Consider the following 27,345-nt stretch of genomic DNA (forward strand, 5'->3'; position numbering starts at 1 on the left):
AATTCCCGTTTGTCTCTGTTCCTCAGCCAACTGGAGGTGTTCCCCAGCATGTTAACTCTGAAGTAGCAAAGCTTTTGTTTTGGCTGTAGAAAATCCAATATGCCAAGTCTGTAAATTATTTAAATCAAGATAAACGGCTTTTGTTGCAATGCTGCATAAACAGACTGTTCTCCTGTTTCCCAGTATGCATGGACGGTATATGTGAGAGCACACAAAAGAGATGTGATTTGTCTACTACTGATGTAAATAGCACTGCTACGTGTTGATCCTGGGCATTCTCAGCTCCTGGACAAATCTCTTATAATGGATTAATCAAGGACACACTTCTTAAATTTTGAGACAAGGGATGCAGTTTCCAGCTAAACCCACTCTGAGATTAGTGTGGAATTTGACGGGTCAGGAGGACTTTAGTGGCTGGGCTGCCCTGTGCTGTTGTTTGAGCAGCTGGCTCAGGAAGCAGATGCTTTTCTATAGGTTCTGGCTCAAGACCTTTATCCAACTTCATCACTTCTTAATGAAAGGCTGAAGGGAACAGAAATATTTTTCTAATACAAGTAATCAATTGAAGTGTGCTTCTTGATTGCTGCATCAGTGTAGCTACACCAGTCTGCTTCTTATACTGGCTATTACTATGACCTTTCCAATATTTTTGCATTTATAAATAACATTTAAGAAAAGATTGGTGGTAGTGTTAAAGCAGTAAGCATGGGGTGATAACTGCCTGCCCGAAGAGATTAAAAGGATAAACGAATACCAACTGAGGGACTAGCACTAGCAGAGCACCGTGATAAGTTTAGGACCAGATTATTAGGAGGTGTGAAGAGGAAATGATGATAATCAGAACTTCCTCAAGTGATTGGCTCTGAAAAATACAGGGCAGGAAGGGAGAGGGAGTCACTAGCAATGAAAGCAATAAAATAAGGTTATTGCTAACGATGATGAGATGTCAGGTGAAATATTGCTTGCAGGAAAACCAGTTAGATTAAGGAAGATGAGAGAAAATTTGAGGAAAAAGCAGCAGTGGTTTCTGTTGATGCCAGCTCAGATTCTACCGGCACTGATAAGTGCCATGACTTTTAGGAGCTGCCTTTCTTCTAGAACATATGAGTTGGCTTTATGCACATTTCCATTTCTCTCTGTATTTTACTGTAGGAAATGCATGCTTAAGAAATGCAGTGTTCTGCCCAAAGTTTCACTGGTAGCATTGGTTTCTGAGTTAGATGGCTGTGAGCCAGGAGCAAGGTGGAGATGAAGAGCATGCACCTTTATTATAAAATTCATAAGCACCCAGGTACGGCACAGAGAGTACCAGTAGTGAAGGGGGAGCAGTGAGGAGGAGGCAGTTTCCCCCACACCTGGATTTTCTTGAAATATTCGGATTGGTCATTAAATCTGTCTCTAGAAAACCACATGTACTTTAAAAGTACTTACTAATATTGATTTATAACCACTTCTTCACCCTTCTGTCTAGAAGATAAACTCTCTGTCCAGAAATAAACTGTCTTCCGATTAAACGCAGCATCTTATGGCTCTCTTAAGGCACTTGCTCATGTGCTTTGGTTTCCAAAATACTGTGTAGCATGGAGTGATGATTAATAGTATGTTCTGTTCTGTTAATGTGATTTTTTTGGAGGAACAGTCCTAGTTGTTATTAAAATCAGTGCCATATTAGAGTGGCCTTCAACTCCCAGAGCAGAAATACTGTTGTCAGTTTCTGTTTGGTTGCTGCACATTAGCAAAAGCATTAGTGATGCTGTTTGATAGGAAAGGAAGCTTACGGTTATGCTAATTAATGGTTTCTTTAGATAGTCTGCGTGCCACAGGTTGGTAAGGCAAGGAGAGACCTGTTAGCACAGACCTCTTCCGGTCCATGTGCCGCTGCATGTCCCACTGAGAGCAGACACTGTCTTGTTTCCCCATCACATGCCAGCAGTGGCCAGGCTTCTGCTCAGACCTCCATGTTTGCCTTGGATCAGCTCACAGCTTTCCAGCCCCTCTGGACTCAGCACGTTCTTCTCTACCTTCCTAAAATTTCCTGTTGTATGCTTGTAATGTGTTATTGAATAAAGATCTTAACAGTGAGTAAATGGTTCTAGGAAATAAATCATGTTAAGTATCACATTTGGGCTCTTGGGGCTCTTGGTGCACTCCTTTACAAAAGAATAGGGATACTGGTTTACATCTGGAAAATTAATCACTCTTAGAGCCTTGGAAACACCTCCCAGGCTGCAGTTGCTATGGTGATAGATGTGGTATGGAAATGTAGATAGATTGCCTGAGCAATACTAGCCAATCATCTTCTCAACTTCATTTTTTACAGACCGAACAACTGTCATTTGTTGGCTTTTTCTTCGTTTTCCACTTTTATGAATTGTATTCGCCCTGATCCTATAACTGAAACCATGTGGACTGTATCCATGACGTCTGAGTGCAAACCCTATGGTCATGGACCTGGTGGTCCCTCTATAGGAACACATTTTGGAGCATGAGGCAGTGATTGTTAGTTAAATGTACTTTTTTTGATAATTAATTTGTTCCAACATATAGGAATAGTTGTGTTTTTTCCTCCGTTGCAGTGTACACGTGGTGAAGCTGGGTTGTAAGCACTAGTACCGCTTCAAACTTTGAGGTCCCTCAACGTTAATTGAGATGTTCACCCAGTATTTTTGTCAGAGAGATGTATCTGTGCTAGGTACTGATGGGTTGCTGGCAGTATAGATCCCTGTGACACTAAAGACAAAATAAAAGCAGTTAAACATTCATTGGTGTAAGTTATCAAAGGACATGCTGCTTACAGTCGTAACATTTGGCCATGTATTTACAAGTCAGTATTTCCTCTACAACAGCTGGCTTTGGGAGTTTGTTCTGGACTTCCACAATTAGTAAGGGATCAGTCTCCTTGATGTTCTTCATGACCCATGTGCGAGCCCTAAAAGGGCAATTAGTCCTACTTACTCTGTGAAGGCACATCTTTCTCTCGACTGGCTACTCTACTGGTCATCTTTCTCTCTACTGTCTTCTTCCTATTTTCAAGAAGACTTTATAAACAAAGTTATTGAAAAGAGACCCTATATATCCATTGCTGCTGGATATATGCATTGTAGTGTAGAGTATATGTCCTGTGTTCCAGGAGTGTGTACTCGTAGTTACACCCTAAACAAACATGCACGTAAGTTAGTGCACATACACTTAATTGTTTGGGGAGGTTTTTTGTCTCTCTGGCAAGAGTGGAGCATTTTTCAGTGACAGCTATAACATAATTAATTGCTTTCTGAATAATTCCTGCAGATTTTTATGTTTAAAAGGCTTGGGTTATTTCCTGGAACACTGAAGGGGTGTGAGAGATTTCACATGAGAAACAGCAGTTGGAGCTGGAGCTCAGAGGGGGGAGGCCAACATGGCACTAAAAGGTACTCCCTGCAGCAGCCAGACTGCCCTAATGTAGGTCACTGCCTGGGATGATGCTCTTCCTCGAGGCATCTGTGGAAAAAACAAAGAGCAGGAAAATTGGGCTGATGCAAACGTAGTCTGAGGAAATGTGACATTTACAACCACTGTTGTGGAATAGCACCATCCAAGGCCACCCAGCAGCTGTCTAATATAGTGGTATAAGCAGAATACTAAGTGAATAAATAGTAGTTAGCGCTACATGAATAAAAATCCCGTAAAGAATGTAGTTAGCAGTACATAGAGGCAAAAAAATCATTTGGAGCAAGGACCCAGAGCAAAAGCTTTGCACTTGTAATATGTTCCTGATGTCTTTGTTGCCAAAAGCTTCTAGACAGCTGGATAATGACTCATCAGAAAGCCTCTTGGAGCAATTCCAGAGTCCTGCGAACTCCCAGATTTGGGCTTTTTTTTCCCCATAAAAAAATGCCATCAGCTATTCAGTTCCACACTGGTTGGCCCAGCAGCATGGATTAGCACAGGGAAAAGTCAAACAATGCAAGGTTTTTATTTTGTTACCGCTCTTGAGAATATAGGGAAGCTCACGAAATGTGTCAGTGTGTGACACTTTGCTCCAGGAGTTCCACAAAAGTAGCGCTTGCTCCACAGCTGCACAGGCTGGGTAGTGCAGCAGTTCATTTGCAACTCTTATGGTCTGAGCAATAATTTTCACTTCAGTTATTTACTCTCGTCTGCCAAGAGTGAGAGCTGAATGATCCTTAGCGCGCTGAACCAGGCAGAGGGTTGTTATTCTTGCAGAATGCACTGTGAAACTGTCCAAACACCCCAGAAAGAGACCAATTTTATGTCTTCCTGGAGTTAGCAGCGTATTATTCACTTGCGTTCAGTATAAGTTAGAGTAGAAGAGCTCAGAAATTTGCAGGACAAATCCTCACTGTGTTGCTTATGTACTTTGGCTAAGAGTGGCTCCGTTTCTGCAGGAGCCTGCTGTTCTTTTATTTCTTTAACTGTAAACTGTGTACATCTGCACTCTGGTTTACTTCTGATCTGAGAATTTTCTCCTTATGTGCTCCACAAAAAGATGCTCGCTTACTCCCTCCCACACTTTCAGAAAATCAACGTTAGCACTTTGTCCTGTTTTTTGGTGGCTTTTTGGTAGCTAAATATGCTCTCAAGTGTTGTGCGGTGATTGTCTTCAAAATGCTCATTTTTCTGCACTGAAAAATTATTACAAAGGTTGGCAACAGTCCTAGTCTCCTACTGTAAATCATTATAAAGCTTATTTCTCTATGTACTGGGCATACACTGCAAAACCTTTGACAGGCTTCATATCCCAGGTTCAATATTTAGGGTTTTGGCTGTGGAAGATGTCAGGAAGGATCCTGCACCTTTATGTCCTGTTGTTTCCATCTATTTGCTGCTGCCTGGACATTATCCAGAGAGAACTTCCTTTGACAAGAAGTTAGTGTTTTCCCATCCATTTTATTGTTGAGTACTGCTATAGGTAAAAAACCCTTGTTATTTAGTAATAAGGTCATTTTCTGAGAACCGTGGAAATCTGCAATATAGCTCAGGCTATGTTTCTACTGCTGACTAAAACTGGGCAAAAGCAAGTCCTTCCCCTGAGGCCAGTCATGCTTTCACATGGCTGATGAAAGCAGGGCCCACGAGACACAGGCACTTTCAGAGGCTGCATGTCTCTCCCTAGCCCTTGGCCCAGCTAATGCCTTCACCCAGACTTGGAGAAGTGCAGAACATTGAAAGTGGCATTAAGGAATTTAATGAGTGCAGGTAGGGAGCTGGTGCAAGTGCTTAAAAGAAGCAGGAGTGGTGCAGATGAAAAGAGTAAATAAGAGGTGAGCACAGAATGTTAGGCAGGCTTAGAGAGCTTTTTCTGAGTGGGTATTTTGGAAGATGCAATATGCCTTTGCTTTTACTTGTCACAGGGTTGTTAATCTCAGGATCTGCTTTAGCTTGTGTTCCGATAGGAAGATAGGAATAGCAGCATTGATTGGTTCTGCAAAGCAGCTAATAACATATAACACAAAAACCTGACTCAGGTTATGCATTTCTGATTGAAGTACATGAGAATAGTACTGATATATTTAAGTGTAATCTAGGTAGAATTTAGAGGAAAGCTTAATTTAAGCTGCTGTTAAATTTTGCTAAACAGAATTACCAAAAATGCACTCAACCTCAGCCATATGTTGTTTTAAAAGTGGTAAGTGATTAAAAGTGGAACAGTAGGTTAATTCTGTTTCTATTTCTTATGGTACTTTAAATAGTGTAATAGGAATCTTAAGGCTGCCACACTGCAGAAGTTTATCACAAATCAAAACTAAGTAAGTGTCTTGATCTTACACAGATTTCTGCTATAGGATTAAATAGGTTATTAGGATTTATGGTCCTGTGTAGTGCTCTTTCCTGGTGCTAGCTGCATTGATCTTCTTCTGTTAAGAAAGAAGTTTACAATGACAGAAATGCAGTTCTTTGTTGGGTCCTTGATAACGTATTTGCACTGTGTAACTGTGGTGATTTCAGGATGGCTCATGAAACTGTTCTGCCACGAGAGTTACACTGTTTCTTCCCTTGTGGTGAATTAATGTGGGATCCTTCAACCATCTGCTCAGCCTGGCTGAAGACTGACCCTATAGATGAGGAGTTTGGGTCAATAAAGATCAATGAGCCTTAGATCAACTTGTAGTATGAGGAAAACAGAAACACAGATAAAAAGCAAATTTAATGGAACAACAGGAAGGGACTTTTTAAAATGTGAACCAATCCAAGACCTTTTTTGAACTTTATTATTTATGTTCTGGCTTTAGAACAGCTGCTGTAATCTTATTTTTATTTTTTTAATGGCACAGCTGACCTAGTTCCCTTCACCATCACTCACACCTTGTACAGCTAACTTACTCATGCGGAGTAGTATTTTGTGAAAGCAGTTATCACTTTGGAAAAAATATCTCAGCTATGAAAGCATAGGAGAGAAATGTATCCCACTCCAGGCATTTTGCCTTAGATTGGATTTCAAATGTTATAAATTTATGTGTTTTGACAGTTTTCAACAGTGACTTTATCAGTGGCGAGTATAGATGGGCTTATCTCTGTGTCTGCTTACGGGAGCCTGCATGGATAATACCTGGAATACTTCACAGAGTACCTATCTTCAAGTAATTATATTATTGATTACAGTTATTTATATATTTTAGTTTAAATATATGAGTGCCCTCCTAGTGTCAGGTATACTAATTAAGGCTATGAATATTTATAAGCATTTGCAGACTGGGGCTTTGTTATCCAAGGTGGTGGAGAGTTTTTAAGACTCCTGTTTTATTCCATGTAAAACAAACATCATGAGCACTCTCCTGGGTGCTGTATGTAGGGTGTTTCTTTTCTCCATGAAGAACAGTTCTTCTGTAGGTAATGTATCTGCAGCTTCTGAGCCTTAGAAAGAGCTAGAGTGCCCAGCAATAGGGATTCAGTTCAGATGAGATTATCCATACCAGTAATTGAATGTTCCTGATTTTCATTTTAATAAAATAAATTATAGCTCATAACATTTTATGTTTCATTAAGTAATTTCATAAATGAGAGTCATGAATATTATATTTAGACAAATAAAACATTGATGACTGTAAATTATTCAAGGGTACTTTTACTCAGCTTTGAAATATGCTCTGTCTATTTTCCATTCTGCTCATTGGCCCTGAGGATTGATTCCTGGTAGAGGTTTCAGCAAGTCAAAAAATGTTCACACCATTAAAATAGAGAAGATTATGCTAATATTGTAATTTCTGTACAGTGTTTAGCGTTTCATTTAAAAGCACATAAACCAGAATATAAATAAAGAATAATATCCCCTTTTTTGTCCATTGACTATTTCCATTTTTCTTTTGAAGCAGTGAATTATAAGGAAAGAAAAATATGTTTCATGAAAGACAAGTGGTAATTTGTTTACTTTTAACTGGCAATACCTACAGAAGGCCTTTACCCTGAGATGTTAACAAGGAGTGACATATGAGCAAAAAGACTCCCCATAAGTTAAAAAGATGTAAAAATTCAACTGCTTGAGGACATGATTTTAGAAGCAAGATCTAATCAAAGCAAAATAAAGAAATGGCAGGGATAATGAAATCTTGGTGTCTGCTAAGTTTCAGTGAAGGAAGAGAGGAGTCTATTTTATTATTCATAAATTGATCCATGACCCAGCCAGGAGCAGTTTCTTTTGCCTGCCCATCCTGGCTGCTGGGTTGGAAGAATATGAAAGCAAACAATGTTGAATGTCCATGGTGGCTTGATGGTTTGTCTGGGAGGCTCAGGTCACAGCTTACTGCTGCCATGCACTGTGGCAAATTCCAAGCACACCACAAAACCCAGGGTCTGCCTGTGAATCCTGCAAAAGCTGGGGTCTGGCTGCGCTTCCCCTGGGCAGGTACCAGGGAAAGAGGCTGCTCCCTGCCCCAGCATCACCCTCTGCATCCTCTGTGCCAGACACCTGCGTCCCTCTCAGGAGCCAGGCTGGTTCCAGAGAAATTACCTTTAATGACATCCCTGTGGTGTCCTCACCATGTGATTTGCCTGTGCTAAACTCAGGCCTTTAATTGACTTAAGGACCTTTGAGACCATTCTCAGACTGCCCTTAAAAAGTGCAGAGAAACAAGTGCAAGTGAATCAAACAAGGTTTATACTGTCATTACCTATGTTGTACTGTTAGTCTTTGCTCTTTTCTTCCTTTTCCTTACATGAAGACCCCCCCCTGCATCTGGACATGGTGCTTGTGTTTTCCTGCCTTCTTCCTTTTACTGATTCTCCCTAATGGTTAATGAATGTCAAGAAGGCAATGCTCACTCTACATGTTGGCAATGTTGCACTGACATTGACGTGACACCTAGAGTCACGTATTTACTGGTTGGTACTTGGTGAAATCTCTGGCCAGGAGTAGCTGTGTAGTTCTTCCCTTAGTCTCAATGTAAAATTTAGAGCTTAATCCAAGAGAACAACTCACCTTCAGTTTTAAAAGCAAATTCATTAATCAATGTTTTAATTACTCGCCTCCCTGTGTGTATTATAAAACATTAATTCTTATCCCCCAGTGTGGACCTTGAGTATTTTTATATCAGTTTTCCAAGCAGTGTAGTATTTCAAAATTTTACCTCTACCTTGTAACCCAATGTATATTGGGTTTGAGTCGGTTTTTTGTCTAATAGATACACAAGTTGAGGCACCTGATAGCTCTTGGGTAAAAGGTTTGCAGACTGTAGGTGTTGTACAAGTTGTGAGCCTAAGAAGTGTCAGGCAAGAGACAGATGCTGTGTGGGTAGAGAAGGGATAATTTTTCTCTCAAATATTGCACCTTTTTGCTATTAATGATAAAAGCAAATAATGAAATAGCTGCAATAGCTTTCTGGAGGCACAGTAAGTTAGAAATATAAAGCAGAGGGGGTGGTTTTGCCCCCTTTCCTTTGTAAGCATGACTCCATTTGCTTAGTTTCGTTTTCTAAAACAGCTTTGCTAACACAGATTGATCAGCTGAGGCTGGGTGAGGGTGGTACTCTCCTGGATGTCATCATGAGCAAATACAATGCTCACTTCAGAGCTGTGAAAAAGTGGTTTATACAGAATTATGTCTACATTTACAGTCACATCTGTGGTTACTCAGTTGTCCTATGAACATAACCTTTCACTTTCCAGATCTGGGTAGGTGTCCTGCATGGGTCTGAATGTCCACAGCTTGGAAGAGGGCTAGCAAAGCAGAGAGATTTGTATTACCTGCTTGCCTTTCCTCCCTGGGCTCAATATCTCTGCTAGTATCACCCAGAGCACGCAGGAAGAGGGATTTTTAAAAAGGAAGGAGCACCAGAAAGATTCAGCAGTTGAAGCATTCCCCTCCTGCCAGAGAAATGAGACACAGCCACAGTGTGTCCAGGCTTGAGAAGTGGGATGCCCTCAGGCCTACCTGTCCTACATGCTTATCTGATTCCAGCTACATTTTAGTAAGGAAAAACGTCATTCTGCAGTGGTTAGATTTACAAGAAGCTCTGCAAACCCTAGCACTTCACAGAACCTATGGGAGAGAGGTTTCTCTTAATATTTTTTGACCTGTGTATTTACCCACAGTGTCTCAGCCCATATGAACTTTCCTTCCAATTCATATGACTGAGCAGCTTGATCTGTATTACTTTTTCTCTGAATACCTGTAGTCTCATCACACAACCCATGTCCACTACCCGTACTCCGTCCAGGTCTTCCCAGACTTAAGTTTGGGCCATTTTGTTCTTCTCTTTTCTGTTTCTCTATTTTTCTCCTACTTGCAAAGTTTGTCCTTCATGCTCATTTAGTGGATTCTTTTTTTCTTAAGCACTTACGCTGCTGAAACACCAGCAGAAAATCTTTTCACCTCCACAGTGAATAGGTTTGAGGGTTGATTTGCAACCACAACACTGCATTGCATTTGTTTTGCATATGTAGTTAGATGTGGGCTAGTTTTAAGTTGGCGAAAGGAAAAAGGAAAAAGAAAAGCAAACTTAAGAAAGAAAAATGAAAAACATTTTGTTTGTCTTTCTGTGAAATGCCAGTTTTGTTATTGATGTAAATCAGAGTGTAAACAGCATGTTCTTGTGACTGCTGGGGACTGAGCACCTCAGCAGAAACTGTGAACACAATTCATGGTGGCTCCCTGTTTTCTGATTATTCATCTCACGCAAGTAATGACTCAACTAAGATGAATTATTCTCTGAAATTAGTGACTGCTGTAGACAGATATATCCAGTGCCCCTGACTCTATATGTGCTGGCAGCATTGTTTTATTTGCTGCTTTTTTCCCTGCGAGAGTTCAGTTCACAGGATGATGGTTTTCCAGAAGCAGCAGAAGTGACACCCATGCTTGAACGCATGCAGAGGCAGCTCCCAGCAGCAGCCCTTGTCTTTTGATTGCTGACAGAGCGTCATATCAGTGCATAAACAGAGGAAGAGGGTTTCTTCTTAATCTGAGCATTCCCATTTGGAACTTCATGGGCTGCTACTGGCAGCCAAACTACCTGCTCCTCACACTGAGGTTTCCCAGGTATCTTGGTGCTTCCCACTGGCACCTCTGAATGCTTGGTGAAATACTGAATCTCTAAGGTATCGGGAAAGGGTCTTCAATGCCAAAGAGATGTTACCTTGTCAGGAATACAAACAAATTGTACCACAAAACAACCTCCATTTTAAAATGGAATTAAAAAAAAAATGTTTATTTTTTACTTAATATTAAGTGTCTATGTGATTGCTTGCAAAAAACCCAACACAATTGTTGCTGTCATTATTGCTTTAAGCACAAGTAGGTCTGACAGGTGATAGTTAATTAGTTAACAAGGACATATAAGAATAAACTTATTTTCCAGTTTCTTGAGACCTTCCGTGTATCAGGAATTAACCCTGGATTAGCTAAGTGATGTAGCTGTACTAAAATATTGTAACTATGTAGTAGAAAGTTGCTCACATTTCCAAAATATCTGGATGCTCTGGCTTTGTTCCTTTGCTTTTAGTTAGGCCAACAGTCCAAAGAATTAAAAAGACCTGACAGGCAAAATGAAGAGGCAGAAAAAGAGGGGGTGTCACCTACTCTAAGTTTTATACTCTCAGTTACATGTTCTGTTGATTGGTTCCTCCTATGATGCCTCTGCAATCTCAGTTTTGATGCCTGAAATACAGCAGTTCCAACCCTCTGTGAGCAGACCTGTTCTTACTGTTATTTTCCCACATCTCTATACTCAACGCATTATAGAAATCAGACATTTGGAGAGAATAATAGGTAATAGTCCCTAAACTCAGTGCTTTTTTTCTTTCTTTTTTTTTTTCTTTTTTGTAGTTGTCTAAAGTCTGTTTGTAATGGAATAGAAGTTGGCAGGAACAAAGTCCTGAGGAAATGCCACTGATGATAGGTTAAAACTCACAGCTAAATTTATCTTTTTTTCTCAAAAAAAAAAAAAACCAAAACCAAAGCATAGCACAGAAAATAGTTTGGAAAATCTTCCATTTATTGCAGTCAAACCTCCCTTTCTTTGCCCAGTCTTTCATTTGTTCTGCCACAAATCATTATTTTAGCATTTTAAAACGTGTCTGTGTTCTCTCCTTACCTTGGCCCTTGGAGATCATGAACATAGCAAGCGTGTTATCATTACACTTTATTCCACTGCAGAAACAGCCATTCTTGCAGGCTTGCCCCTAGTTGTAATGGAAGTGCCAGTGCAGCAGAGGGCATGGTTAGAGATCATAGAATCGCAGGATCACAGATTGGTTTGGGCTGGAAGGGACCTTAAAGCTCATCCAGTTACAATCCCTGCCATGGGCAGGGACACCTTCCACTGGACCAGGTTGCTCAGAGTCCCGTCCAACCTAGGCATGAACACTGCCAGGGATGGGGCAGCCACAGCTTCTCTGGGTAACCACCCTCACAGTAAAGAATGAGAAGAACATTGTGGCCACAAGAAATAATGCCTCGGCATAGGCGCTGTCTTGAGCATGTGCTCACCACCATGGCTAAGGAGAAAACAGGAGTTTTAATATAGGTAACAACTCCAAAGCTCTTCAGGTTAATTATAAACAATGAAAAAGAAAGAAGTAAGAGGGAAGTTGTGTGAGTTATCAAGGATCTACTGGGGTCTACGGAGCCAGGGACTGAGTGATAAAGTAGTGCTCATAACCCACAGGAAAGCAATTGCTCTCTGGGAAGGCAGCTGAGATCAAGGGAACTTCCGAGGTATCACCAGGCATTAGCTGGGGGTAACAGAGTTCCTGGCTGAAGTTCAGCCAGTTTCCAGCCTTTCTGTATTCTCAATCTTGCAGTTCAGCATATGTATGTAGCATGGCTAGATATATACTTTGGAAAGAAAGATACAAAAAACTGTCCTCAGCTTTGGTGAACTGGCAAAGAAATGTGTTTCCAACAGACTTGGAAATCAAAATACCTGATATTTTCACCTCCACACTTTTTGCTTTAGAAATAAATCAGCTGTTTGTAAGACCTTAAACAGTCTTGTAGTCTTGCATTCAGTTGTTTGCTTCTGCTTCTTATAGGTGATGTAGTAGGGAACACCTTGGTCTGTGTATTGATTGTGTTGCCCTTGCCAGTCAAACGTGTGTTACAGATTAGCTTACTGTCTTGAACAGGCTATAGTTTTGATCCTGATCCTATGCCTCCAATACTTTTTACATACAGTTCAATCATAGAATCATAGAATCATGGAATAGTTAGGGTTGGAAAGGACCTTAAGATCATCAAGTTCCAACCCCCCTGACATGGGCAGGGACACCTCACACTAAACCGTGCCACCCAAGGCCTCATCCAACCTGGCCTTGAACACCGCCAAGGATGGAGCATTCACAGCTTCCCTGGGCAACCCATTCCAGTGCCTCACCACCCTCTCAGTAAAGAATTTCTTCCTTATATCCAATCTAAACTTCCCCTGTTTAAGTTTGAACCCATTACCCCTTGTCCTGTCACTGCAGTCCCTGATGAATAGTCCATCCTCAGCATCCTTACAAGCCTCCTTCAGATACTGGAAGGCTGCTATGAGGTCTCCACGCAGCCTTCTCCTCTCCAGGCTGAACAGCCCCAACTTTCTCAGCCTCTCTTCATACGGGAGGTGCTTCAGTCCCCTGATCATCCTCGTGGCCCTCCTCTGGACTTGTTCCAACAGTTCCATGTCCTTTTTATGTTGAGGACACCAGAACTGCACACAATACTCCAAGGGAGGTCTCACGAGAGCAGAGTAGAGGGGCAGGATCACCTCCTTCGACCTGCTGGTCACGCTCCTTTTGATGCAGCCCAGGATGCGGTTGGCTTTCTGGGCTGCGAGCGCACACTGAAGCCTGCTCATGTTCATTTTCTCATCGACCAACACCCCCAAGTCCTTCTCTGCAGGGCTGCTCTGAATCTCTTCTCTGCCCAACCTGTAGCTGTGCCTGGGATTGCTCTGACCCAGGTGTAGGACCTTGCACTTGTCATGGTTAAACTCCATACGGTTGGCATCAGCCCACCTCACAAGCGTGTCAAGGTCCCTCTGGATGGCATCCCTTCCCTCCAGCGTATCAACCGAACCACCCAGCTTGGTGTCATCGGCAAACTCGCTGAGGGTGCACTCAATCCCACTGTCCATGTCACCGACAAAGATGTTGAACAAGACCGGCCGCAACACCAATCCCTGAGGGACACCACTCGTTACTGGTCTCCAGCCAGACATTGAGCCATTGACCACAACTCTTTGCGTGCAGCCATCCAGCCAGTTCTTTATCCACTGAGTGGTCCATCTATCAAATTGATGTCTCTCCAATTTAGAGACAAGGATATCATGGGGGACAGTAATAGCAATATATGTTTTCTAGTTTGGTTTATCTTTGCAATTAGCCACTCAAGTCTATAGATAATGTATTTTTAATGCCATATTGACAAAAGAAGATCCTCCATTTCTCATGAACATGGATGGTGTAAATTCACTTCCAGGCAGCAGTAAACACAACCATAATCTTCAGTAAAATCTCATTGCTTTCTTGGGAACATATTCACCAGAGCTGAGCCTCCTTGCAAAAACTGGTGCGTGTGTGTGGTATGGTATAACTCATTCTGCTGAAAAGCAATAGTATACAGAGGAGTTAGTCCTCCCGTAAAAGCGCTGTAGATGCCAAAAAAAAATAAATGATTATTCTTTTTTTTTCCTTTTGCAGTCTGCATTCCTCAGGTCCAGGGTTAGAAGTTGGATATTTGTACATCTCATTACTCATGACAATCATTCATGAAGAGATTGAAGCTGCTGTAGGATCAATAGGTTGTTATCCATGCAATATTAAGCTTTGACATTCCACAGGACATCTATAGGAATATGCTGTAATAGACAATGAGTTAGGTAAAGGCTGGTGAGCAATGGGCTAACTGATTTTATGGGAAATTGTCAGATTACTAACACCTTGAGCAAGCAGTGGCATTGATTATCACTCAGTTGCCACCAGCTATGAATAAAAATCTTCGTTTTAATGTTGTTATGAACTCTAGTTGGTAAAACTATTTTAACATTTTTTTTTAATTCTGCAATGCATATTGTAACACTGAGTCAAATAAAAATTCATAATCTTTAGATTTTTATACCTTTATGGCTTTTGTCAGACATCTGTATATTCACATTGTTCATAATCAACCTTTATAAGCTTGTTGCTAAAAGAGGAACTTTGAACATCAGGATGCATCTATAATCATGCTGCCGTTACCCATCCATAACAAAAACAAGCATCACTGCTAAGTGTGTGTTAGGAGTTGCATGTAATCATCTCCTATTTAATGAGACACATTAAGTTTCTCCTTTTTTTAACATATAATGATATACACGGAGTGTCTGACTTGTTTTCTTTCACCACTTCTGACTAGTTAACAGTGTAATGACATTCCAAAAATACCTTTTAGTGGCTGTAATTTTATTTCCTATTAATTGTTTAGTTAAAACAGAAAACAGAATGGATTCTCTTTTTTCTTTGGTATTGATTCACTGTACACCTTTTGAATGTTTGAGTGTGAATTCTCCGTACTTTAAGATTCTTCTGCTAATGAATACTTGAAGTAGAAGTTATGTAAATGCTGTGGAAATTAAATAGTAACAGGAAAATATTTTTTTGATATCTGGATGAACTGAAATGCATTAAGTGAAAAGAGACTTTTTTTTAAGTGAAAATTACTGTTTGCATGATATATATGTGTGTGTGTATTATAGGTACTCTATATATACACACATAAAAAAATATTTCCTGCATCTGCATTGCAAAACACACACTGATTTCAGAACAGGCAACTTTGGGTGTCCCATCACATGACCTTTTATGTTTAAGTGAAACAGTGCTGTAGACATCCACTTCTGTGAAAGAGTGAAAATGCACAGTAAGAAACATTACACGGTATTTAAGAGCCTGACAGCAGGTCAGGTTTTGGCTGTCTTTCAGATTTGACATCCACCATTTTCTACCTTCTCATTGGAAGAGGAGAGAAGGAAGGTGAACAGAGGATAGAGCCTTTTATCTTCATATGTGAAAGCTGCATTGGAAGGAAATGGGGAAAAGACCTGTTGAGTCTTACAGTCGTGCTTCTGCAGCGGAAAGACAAATCTGAGCAAGAAGATGCATAGCAAAAAAAGCAAAGAATTGCTGGTTTTCTCTTAAAATACTATTAGCTGTTTAACAAGAGTTAAGTAGCAAACATCTCAAAGTGGTCTCTGTTCCTTTTGTTTCCCAGCCTTCAGTGATCAACTGCAGCTTAGTTGAGTCATGAAACTAAGAGAAGACCTAGCTAATACATTTTCTCAGAGAAGTGATTACATTCGTTACAGCATGGTTTTGCCTTGCACTAGTTTTCTCAGACTGAGGTTCCTCTGGGCTTGCCTTTCATGTTCTTCTTATGAACACCCAGCATAAAACAGCAAAAGGATGACAAAGAGACATTAGCAATAAGTTCATATAATTCATAGAATCATAGAATGGTTTGGGTTGAAAGGGACCTTAAAGACCATCTATTTCCAACCCGCCTGCCACAGGCAGGGACATCTTCTACTAGGCCAATTTGCTCAAACCCCATCCAACGCGGCCTTGACCTACCTTAATTGACTTTTATTCATTCCAGCCCTTGTCTTTCATAATAGTAGATTCTTTAGGCACTGTGTTACATGCACTGGCAGGTCATAAAAAAAGACTGCAAGCAGAAAAACAAGCTCACAACTGTAAAGAAAAAAGAAATAGAGTACACTAAAGTAGGCCACTTCTTATAACTTGAGTGTTCTTGCAACTTTTTTCTAGCTTCTCAGCTTGTAAACGACACCCATTTAAAACTTTCATAAATTCACACATCCTTTGGAAGGAACATGTAGAACTGAAAAAGCCTGAAGTATACCTTGCAAAATACCTCTGAATTTTCATCTATTTAGCTCTATGTTTGTATTTGTGGCTAGTTATGGATATGTCATGCCATCAGAGTCAGAGAGGTCTGCAAATACTATGTAACAACACCATATATGAAAATATACCATCCCATGTATGAGATGTATATGAAAATACATATATGAAAATATCCCATCTGACATTGCCCAATAATAGCTAATTAATGCTAATATACCACTCATGCAGTGGCAAAAACTGGAATCAGTTTTCTTTATCCAACATTTCAGTGTACTGCAGAGGAGCAGAACTTTCATTAATAGTAAATGGTAATAAAAAAATCATTCTCCTTGGTTCTTTTTCTGTACTTGGTGATTTCGATAATTATTTTGCTTCTTTTGTTGATAGTTTATTTTACTTGAGGCATTGGGATTACAGAAGGTTTTCTACAGTAATGTCTCTAAGTGTTCTGATAAAACTGTGTCAAAAAATTCCACTGTCATTCGGAAAGGTTCGATCTGTATCTGAGAGCATTCTGTATTCCTCCTACATTATTCATCTAGAGACAGAACCCTGGATTGATGGGCGACTGGATGAGAATTTCTTTCCCAGCCCATCGTGGTTTGTTTCAACACCTATGTTGTTAAATTCTTCCTTTCAGTCTCTTAATTTAGTGCTGTCCTATCTTTCCCTTGGCTCTGACCTTTTCTAGCTGAGAACCTGGTGCTGTCTACAAGCTGATGAATTATAGCTGTTCTGAGTGGAAGTGACTGGGAAAGATAGGCAGGTTTATTCATATTCTTCTCTGAACTGTCCTATAATAGTTGTGTAAGAAAATATTCCCTACAACACATGCAATTTCTCTTAGTCATTCCTTGGGGTTTGTGCCTTTCTTATTGCTTATTGTGATTCCTTTAATCACAGATGCTGTACAGGAGATAAAAGATGTCTTTCTGTGTTGATACATCAGGGAGTTATAGTTGCTGTTTAAGCTGAAGCCTTAGAGCAGATTTTTACTGCGAATTTAAACTTTAAGGGAAGCTAGGTGCTGAAGATTAGGTGGGGAGGAGATTGTGCTTTTGGAGAAAGAATATCTCTTTTCACTGGTACAATGAATTGTACCAGTGGAATTCACTGTACAGGTGAATTCCGATTTCCTTTAAAGCCAAGAATGTACTCTAGCCAAAATAATACTCATTTGTGTGAAAGTTCAGAATAGGGCTGAGGCAGAAAAATAACTTCACCATCCTTTATATGTCTGTGGGGATGAAGGAGGGTGTTCTACTCGACTATATCCTATAATTGTGATGGCTGCCAGTGGGCTACAGCCCATTCTAAACCAGCAGTAACAAATCTTGCTTAACACTATCGTTTCTAAAATTCATTTTGCTTCTTCAGGTCTTTTAAAAAGTAAAAGTGTACAGATAGCAATTGGAGCTAAAAGCTTTGCTTTTACATGCTGACATCCTTATTGAGCTCTCAGTGATTCTTTAGCCAGTGAGAATCATCCCTGGTTTTTACCTGCATGATATCAAGGACTATTTTTATTTGTTTTAAGTCCACGTGTTAGGAATCTTCCAGAAATGACAGCAGCTCTGAAGAGCCAGTAATGGTTTTCCCTGACTGTTGTAGTCTATTTAGGAAGTTTTCTGTCAGAAGACTGTGGAAAGTATGTAAAGGGACTTCTGGGCATTTGCTGCTTTCATGGGGCATCTGTAGGATCGGCAGGTTCAGCTATTACTGCTCTTTATTTTGAAGCCTTTGTAGTGAAGTCACTGCTCAGGTTTGTAGTGGCACCTAAAGCCTCATGTTCCTTGGTATCTTGCTTGGTCAGTTTGCGCATAGAAAATTTTGCCAACTTTGCTTGTTCTTGGTTTTATGTTTAAAAAATATGTTTATATTAGTGGCCTTTAGGCTCAGATCAGCTAAATTTCTCCTGAATATAGAGGGAATATAATAACAATTTCTCCTTAATCCATAAAATACCTAACCATGTATTGCTGAGTTTTTTGCTGTTTGAAGAGGAACTCTTGAACAAGATCATTTTGAAATAAAGTCTTTTGTCAGCTTAAGGGTTGGGAAAATCTGGTGCTATGGATGAGAAATCTTGATTAATTTTTTTATTCTCTTATACCAGCATTTGCCGAACAGGTATAGTGTAAGAAGGTATTCTAACTCACCTAATTGAATGTGCAGCAAGTCAGAGGAATATCAGTTTAGGTACTTTCCAGTTCTCATGTGCAGCCTCCAGATCTTAGAGGTCTTGCTGCACGAATGTGTTCCTGATGCGGCCTCTTGCCCTTCTACACCACTGCAGCTGTTTTCTGGGATCTCATCATTTCACACCTCGATGACTCCAGCATCCTCCCCTCCTGCAGAGAAAAAAAGTGCTAGCCCTGCAGTCTCCACTCAGAAATCTGCCACAAAGTTAACTTCCCAGCTTCGTCATTTGAACTGTATTTCTCTCCTTTCTGAGTGCCTTCTCCTCATTAAACACGGACTGCTTCTTTTCAGTTTTAAGGCCCTTTGTCATGAGTAATTTTCAACCTTTCTATCCACTATTAAAATGTCACTTTCTTCTTTCGATTCCTGTGTTGCTAGCCTCTAACCCCCAGAATACCTTTGTACTGACTCAGTGCTGCTTTTCTCACTCTGCAGAAGTTTCCCATAAAACTCCACAGAGCTAGCACTGTCCTTTCTCCAGTGTGTCCTTAAAAATCTTTTGCCATCATTCATGCAAAAATGGTTCAATAACCAGCTACTAATATTCTGATACCATTGCTCAGATGTTTTATTGGTTTGGGTTTGTTTTGGCGTGGTTTTTTTCTGCCCTGTATCAATTGCTATTTGGACCGAAACGTGTTCACAGCAGGCAGACTCCACTTGGTCTGTACTTCCAAAGCACTGAAATCCTGTTCCATGACTGGGACTTTGAAGTGCAAATAGTAAACAGTATCAAGTGGTTTCTCCAGTGCTTGATTAGACTGGCTGTTCCTTGCCTGGCAGTCTCTTTGAGTTTGTCTTGCAGTTGTGTTTTCTCCTTGGCACCGAGTAGAAACTGTAGCTAGTTCAGCCTGCAGCTGCCTTTGTGCTGCCTGGTGTGATGAGCGAGCCCCACTGTGCCCATCTCCAAGGGAATCCTCCTTATTTGCTGCTGGCTACATTCAAGAGGCTGACTGCTAGCTATGTCAGTTCTGTGAGCTGCAACTAGAACGATACTCTCCTTTCCTATATTTCAGAATAAAACATAAATCAAAAGAGGCTTGAAAGTCCAGGAGTAGAAGGTAGGAAACTTTTGTGGAAGCCCTTGTCCTTGGAACTACCGGTTTTGATGACTGTGGTAAAGCTGGGGTCTTACACTGTCCCTCATGGGGTGCAGTGGAAATTTACTTTTTGTTCAGCTTCCACAGTTAAATATTGATTGCCTTACTGAGCAGAGGTATAGTTTAAAATCACAGGGGTTTATGTAGTTTTAAACAATATCTATTTAAATTTTAAACAATGGCTAGCAGTGTTGTCATGCTGGTTTTTACTTCTCACATCTGATCCATGGCATAGGCATCTTGTCCATAGCTGCATAATTATTTCTTCCTTTTGAGAGCTGTCATAGAAAAACTCCATGATTTGTGGGGATTGTTTTAAGTAAAGGACCATGACTACAAATGGATATGTGCACTTCATTGAAGCTAGCAAAATCGATCAGGCTAAACTGTGGAAGACCAGCAATTGGAAGTTAGTCTGATAACTCATTCAAATATCTTAGTTAACTCAATGACTTGTGGAACACAAAAGTTTGCTGTACTTGCATTTTAAACTATAGCCATTTGCTATAGTTCCGTATTGTTGATTAGGATGGAGGTCTAGCTTCATCATGTCAGACTTCAGCCTCTGATTGACAAAAAGACACTACTTGGTGGGGAATTAATGTCAGCTGTCATCTAAATTGCTTTCCAACAATCACTGCATCTCCATGTTGAAAGCACAGGTAACTTGAGCTCCTTCATTCAGGCATTCCTAAGTCTGCGATCTGGATAATGGTTTTTTTCTTTATTTAATTTGTGTTTTGTTCTTAAATGAAGCAGATTCTGACAGCACCATTTGACTTCATGAGCTAAAGCTCCACTATTATGGTATAATACAATGTTGAGTTTTAGCAGCACTGGTGGGGACTCCGAAACTAAGAACACTTCAGTTACAGAACTTTTAGATTCCAAGAGTTTGAACCTGCAACCCATGTGTTGTGATATTTATTAATGCTACAGCAACTAGGAGCATTAAAACATCTCCAAATAGGCCTCACATCAAGCAAAAGCTTGACGGGAAGCTGGCAAAACTATCCGAGTAAAAATTCTTCTCAGCAAGGTGCAATTTAGTACATCCTTCACTTTTCTAGGACCCAGGAAGCTATGTCAGATTGAAGCTGACAGCCAAAACCCACTCCTGGGGTTTTGGAAATTGGCAGCTGGTATATAGTTTATTTTTCAAATGTTGTTTTGACAGGAGAAAACCACCTTTTATATAAGACTACGGATTAAATCTGGGCACTGACCTTGGAAGAGAAATCCTGAACGTAAGTTCTTGTTTGCAAATCATGTCTGGTTTTGCAAATTATTCATTCACTTCCTAATACAAAATGTCCTGAACTAGGAAGTGAATGAAAACTTCAAACTCCAAAAGTCATTCTTGCAGGCAAAATGATTCATATCAGCCAGACACAGATTTGGATTCCTTCAGGTTGGATACAGATAGGCAGGTAGCCTAGGGGCATGCTCTCACCATTGAGTTTCTCTTATAAAATGCCATTGTACTGCCTTTTCCTCCAGCATTGGATTTGAATAAAGTCATCTGTGAATGACTTTTTTTAAAGTTAGTGTTGTTAGCACATTTTCTGAGAGTTCTTACCGGGTTGACTCTTAAGTATACAGATCTAGATTTGTCCTAGTTGCATGCAGAAAGAGCATCTTAGGTCTCCTGCTTTACTGAAGAAAATGTAGGTTCTTACAGCTTTTCAGACAGCTGAGATGGTGTCCAAGACAAGGCTTCAAACATCACTCTGAACTTAGAAATACTCAGTTTCCACCTGAGCCCCAGGGAAGGTGCCCATTTCAGAAGTCCCCTTCTGTGTAATTCTTTCCCCCAAGGAACTGGTCCTGCCATTCAGCATAGTCATTGTCAAGTGCTGAATTTTCACTCACGAGTACTCCCCAGCTTGGTAGAACTATTAGCTTGCTTTAAAGTAACATATATTAAAGTGACTTTTGGGCTGAGTGTTTATCCCAGGCAGAATTGCATCCTAATATACTGGATGAATGCAAACCCTGTCCAAAGCTGTTGCACTACCCAGACATGCAGAGTAGGATAGCTGCAGAACTTTCATGCAGAATACAGTGTTCAGATATGGCTCTCCCTTGTATGCCAAAAAAAAACACATTAGCAGGCTATTACTATGCTTTTCATAACTAAGAAAAATGAATGATGCCAGTTTGTCCAGTCTATCAGTCTGCATCCAGGAGTAGCCAAATGTGTTGACATAATCCATTTATTTTTTACTTGGTGAAGTAAATACCTAGGGTTTTTCGACGTGGTAGATAAATTCCTACTGCTTCATCTGCTGTGCACTGTCAGAAACACTACTGTACGTGCCAAAGAATGAGAGAGGAAAGCCAGGTTTCATTTATTCAGAGGAGTGATATGATTGAAGGAATCTTGTTTCAGTATCCTAATGGATATTTTTTTGGAAAACACACAAATAGTATTTACAGAGCCTAGTACAGAAGAGCATGGAATGGGAAACAGCTTTTGTTTATAGCAAAAAAAGTGAGGATTGGCTAAGAGGTAGTGTTTATGGTAATTGAGGTTTCCAAGGAAGTAAAACTTAGTGGGGAACACAGGGGGTAGCACTTGCAGTGAAGCAGGTAATAAGGAGAGCTGTGTAGGCATTTCCTGATTAGCATCTGCTGTTTCAACAGTGGAGGAGCATGACTCAAATGCAAATGCTTGTGCTAGGCTTTAACAGGCATTCCCTCTAGCTTGCCACCCTGCCTTCTGGTTTTATTTTGAGTCTCCTTGAGCCCTACTGTAATTTGAAATCAGTGGAGGAGAAAGGAGAGTAACACAAACAACAGATGTCTTAAAGTCTTGAAACAGAGAGATAAAAAACCCTGTGGCAAAGGAGAAGGTGCAATTAAGGTATTTCCTGACATTAGTTTTTGGTGCCTCTCGTACAGACTGTATTTGCATTTCTGCATATGTACATATATACAGTTGTGCACATAGGTGGTAAAGAAGTTGTAGTGCAAAGATTGCACACATCAGAGAATATTTTTTGCATCCTGTAAACGAGTGTGACCTATAGATACTCATTTGTGCATATAGTACCGCAAGTGTACACAGACAAAGTAACCTATTGTAAGGACACAAACTATTTCCCAGATGCTGCAGTTACTGCTTTTGGTCTGTTGTTGGATAAAATACACCAGCTCTTTTTATTTGAGGTTATATTATGTTCCATAGTTGAGAAAGCTAATGGTATGTCCAGTGTCCATCGAAACAGCTTTGCTTACAGGTAGAAACTCAAGCCATGGCAATACAAATACTGTGTACCAGATAACATTAAGAGAAGTTGGTTGTCCACTGTGATATTTGGTGCAGATTCAGAAAACTACTTCATCTGTGCTTTCTGGCAAACTGTGTCTTTAAGGACGTTCATTTCCAGAAAGGAAATTTGTGACAGAAACAGCTGAGATTCTTACAATTCTTACAATATATAGGCAGCTGGAGATGGCATAGAGACCCTGAAAAGACGTTACGTGCTGTGTGTTAACTCAGTACTGCATGGGGCCAGGAGCAAAAAGAAATGGGGAGAAAAAAAATGTACTGTGAATGGAGAAGTGGAAATATATGACATTTCCAGATTTTTACTTCTTGGGAAAGATAACAGAAAGAAATATAACAAAAGAGGATGCAGGGTTTGTGCTCTGAAGGCTTACTAAGCTATCTTCCACTTTTCCACATCTACCTACCCCTTTTATGTCTTATACCTTCCACAGGTTTCAGCAGCTGTGTCCAAAGACAGAAGACCAAATTCATGTAGAATCCTATTTTCTCATGATATTTTAAATGTTATTTTATTTGCTTATTAACTTGCTGGTCTTTTTCAAAGGATTTTGGTAAACTCTGTCTCAATATATGTTCATGCCATTTATTTTGTTAGTGATTTGTATTATTAAAAATATATTTGAATTATTGTATAGCTACTGGGCTACAGAAGTTTGTTCTTAGGTTAACCTTGGTAAAGGTTACTGTTCTGTTACTAAAGGTGACATCTGAAAAGCATTCCAGTTTTGGGATGAATGCGGAGGGTGTTGGTAGAAATATTTTTTTTTTGTGCAAAAATTTGTACATCAAAATTGTGTTCTCCTGTGGTGTTTCAGGCCATGGGGACTCTAGGAAATTATATGTATTTTAATATGTCGGTAGCAGCATTTTTTTAAGTATCAAATATTAGTTGTTATAAGCCATAGAGGGAGTTTGTTGCATTTAGCATGAAAAAATGGATCAACTGTTTTCTCAATAATGCTATTTTAGCATAGACTTTCTTAATCTTTACAAGTATATCCTACCAGTAATTAACCACAGTAATAATTATGCCTGTATTTTAAACAGTGTTTTTATGCCTATGTTGCTTCCTTTCTACTTTGAAAATATACCATCCCTGTTGCACAGATGGGAAAACAGAGGCATCCATGGGAGGTGAAATAACTTCACCTGAAGGTCTTCTAGAGGAAGACAGATCTCCTGGTCTCTAAGCAGACCCTTATAATGTCATGTATTAAACTTATGAAGAGGTGGTTTTAAGTTAACAAAACAGAAGTCGCGCATTAGAGATAACATTTAACATTTACTTTTCCTCCCACAGGAACTTTTTACACCAGAGTGCAAATTCAAGGAGTCTGTTTTCGAAAATTATTATGTAATCTACTCATCCATGCTCTACAGACAACAGGAGTCCGGGAGGGCCTGGTTCTTGGGGCTGAACAAAGAAGGGCAGGTCATGAAAGGAAACAGAGTGAAGAAAACAAAACCAGCAGCTCATTTTCTACCCAAGCCATTGGAAGGTGAGGCTCAGTCCATCGCTGGCAGATCCTCCAATAAATCTCACAAGTAGAAGAGGGAATGGTTTCTAAAATACCCTTTGTGAATGTGCGTGCCCTGCACAGGGGCCATTCTAAATGACAGTCCCCAGAATTCATGGAACAAGTTTATGCTTCAGCATAGTGATGCTAGAAAGAGCATACGTAAAAGCATTTTTTCTAGGGATTAAGAACTCATTTTTCAAGAAAAGAAATCTTCTGTGGAAGTGCATTGTCCTCTTGGCAGGGACAAAAGCTGTTGTGAGTCTTGCGGTGAGAAAATAGTCCTTTCATTAGGCAGAATGAAATAATGGATATTATAGAATAATTGGGAGTTATAAAGGGAATGGATGAAATGTCAGCATTTCAAAGTAAAAGTTTTCTAATACAAAACAGAAAGGTCTCTTCATAAAATAAATCATTCTGTATTGCTTAGCCAGTTGATGTAATGCACATAACTTGTGTTGGTTGGCCTTTAAACCAAGACAGAAGCGAATGAAAGTCATACTAACCTTACACATTAAAATGATGTCACACATTCTCTGAAAAATACATTCATTTATATCTTGGTACTTTTGGGTTATCCTATATATTCTGCAGGCCTTTATAAACATATGCTGGGTTTTTCTTCTTATCCTGATGGCACTCCAAATTTCATTGATATTACTGCTAAGCATAGCCTCAGAAAATTATCTCATTACTTATCGTCTGAAAACATGTACCTGAATAATGTTTTAGTTAGCAGTCCTATTTCTTTTAACATTTTAACTTATTTTTTTTTTTTATTAAGGGCTCAGTTTGTTAAATATTTTAGAGTTTCATCATAAGGAATGAATCTGAATAATTCTGTGTTTTAACTTCCTATTTGAACTCAGGTTGATGCCTTCATGCTTTCCTCATCTTGAGCTCTCAACAATATTGACACTTTATATCTTCATCCTTTTATATTAAATTATAAGAATGGTATGGAGGGAAAGCCAGAGCATTTTTAAAAGCAAAATCGATTCATATAGATTAGGAAAGAAGTTACTTTTTTTCATTTATGTTTGGATGGTTGTACTTTATCAAAATAGCTTAGACAAGACATACTTAGAAATAACTCGCTTTATATTGCCTGTGAGAGTCATCAAGTATGACAGCTGTGCTATATAATTCCTTACTTTATAGTTCCAGCTCATGTTATTTGACTTCATATTTTCATGGGTTACAATGTTATTTCATCAAGCTCTTTAATTAAATCAGCAAGGTGTCCTAAACACAGTAATAGGTACACTCTGAAAACATAGAATATTACCAGTGTTATGTACTGTAGAGAAGACATTTAATTTCAGACTTTCGGAAGTCATGGAAGGAGTTAGATTATGTCATTGGAAATATTAGAACAAGTGTTCGATTAGTTAATGATGCTTTGGGGCCCTTCATATTTATTATGAAACTTCACACCACTGAAGATCAAGGTCAGAACTTTGATGCTCCAGCCTCTTACTCTAATTAGCCAAGAGATGAAGGAATTGTGCTCTCTATGGCAGCACACAGCCAGTCCTGAAATCACACTGTGATGATTAATTCCTTTGACTGCTTTGACATCTCTTTTAATGTTGCTGTGATAGAAACAAGTGCTACTGAAGTTAGTCGTACGTGGGAATATTACCTGATACAGTGACATGGAAAATGAAATTGAATTATCCAAGAGCATTAATCATTAAGGCAGCATAATGCTGGAACTGTGTAATTGAAAACATGTATTTTCCTCGAAGGATTTGAAGAGGTTAGATAGGGACTGAAGCCCAGGGGCAAACTTGTAATTCCTCTAAGAATTCAGTTAACAGTTTAATTTGGAGATTTCTGTGCTTCTATATTCAGTGGAGATCAGTGGCTACTGCCTACCTGTTTGGAAAAGAGGAATAAAGATCTCAAATCTCTTGTGTACTCTGCAGTATGTCCTGCACATTTCTTCAGTACACACCTGAAGAGATCACGACCAAGGTCCTCAGATTTGGGAGACAGGTGTACAAATAACTTTGTAGAACTGGACCCAAGCTTAGCCTTGCGTGCAGGACTAAAAAAGAACACTTAAGTCTAGACAACTGTATCATATGATCCATTTGTTAAACACCATCTGTCTTACCATATTTTACTTCTAAAAACTTGCAGAGTGTTTACTTAAGGTCTGTATATATGTATATATACACACACATGTATATACATACGTATGTGTATATATATGTATATTTTTGTGTGTCTGCCTCATGCAAAGACAGTAGTTTTTCATTCCCAAGGCTTCTATAGTTTCTATTAAACAAGCAAGTATACAGTTTCCTGCTGTTTTTTTAAGTAAGTAAGTCAGATACAGAGGAAGTGAGAAATTTGGAGGGTCAGGCAAAGCTATAAGCTATGCAAACAAGTGATGACTGTCAAAGTAGTTTCTCTCATGCTTGTGAGAGGAACATAGATTATATTGCAATATCAGTTGTAGAAAATCCTATTTGAGATGAGCTCTTAAATGAGATATATTCTGACAAATATCTCTCGTTTTCTCTTTTCTCCCCTCAGTTGCCATGTATCGAGAACCATCTTTGCATGATATTGGAGAAACAGTGCCAAAGGCTGGGGTAACTCCAAGTAAAAGCACAAGTGCATCTGCAATAATGAATGGCGGCAAACCAGTTAACAAGAGTAAGACGACATAGCCAGATCCTCACAGGTGTTGTGACTTACTGAGTCCCGAGTACAGTTGAGCCATTTATCCTTGCCAGACTTCCCCGCTGCAGTGTCTGTGGATCAGCTTGCGGCAAGTCACAGACTTGCCCGTTGCTGTTTCTGAACTGAGTTGTTGCAAGTGGATAAATCTCAACATGTAGCTCCACCCACAACAAGAAGACACCTGGATGAACCAGCTAAACTCAGACCATGG

At 39.7% G+C, this 27,345-nt stretch overlaps 1 protein-coding gene across 3 annotated transcripts in view; it reads left to right on the forward strand.

The window, feature by feature from the left end:
* The window catches only part of FGF14 (fibroblast growth factor 14), a gene marked incomplete at both ends in the record, with an annotated part of 398,496 nt that extends 371,375 nt beyond the window's left edge, over window positions 1-27,121 (forward strand). For all 3 annotated transcript variants that reach the window (XM_080613733.1, XM_080613735.1, XM_080613734.1), the window contains 2 exons: window positions 24,218-24,416; window positions 26,985-27,121. In XM_080613733.1, coding sequence (XP_080469859.1) covers window positions 24,218-24,416; window positions 26,985-27,121 — 336 coding nt within the window. The remainder of the gene's footprint in view (window positions 1-24,217; window positions 24,417-26,984) is intronic.
* Between the last annotated feature and the right edge of the window lie 224 nt (window positions 27,122-27,345).

The sequence above is a fragment of the Psittacula echo genome, assembly GCF_963264785.1.
Source record: "Psittacula echo genome assembly, chromosome: 3".
NCBI classification, from domain to species: Eukaryota; Metazoa; Chordata; class Aves; order Psittaciformes; family Psittacidae; genus Psittacula; species Psittacula echo.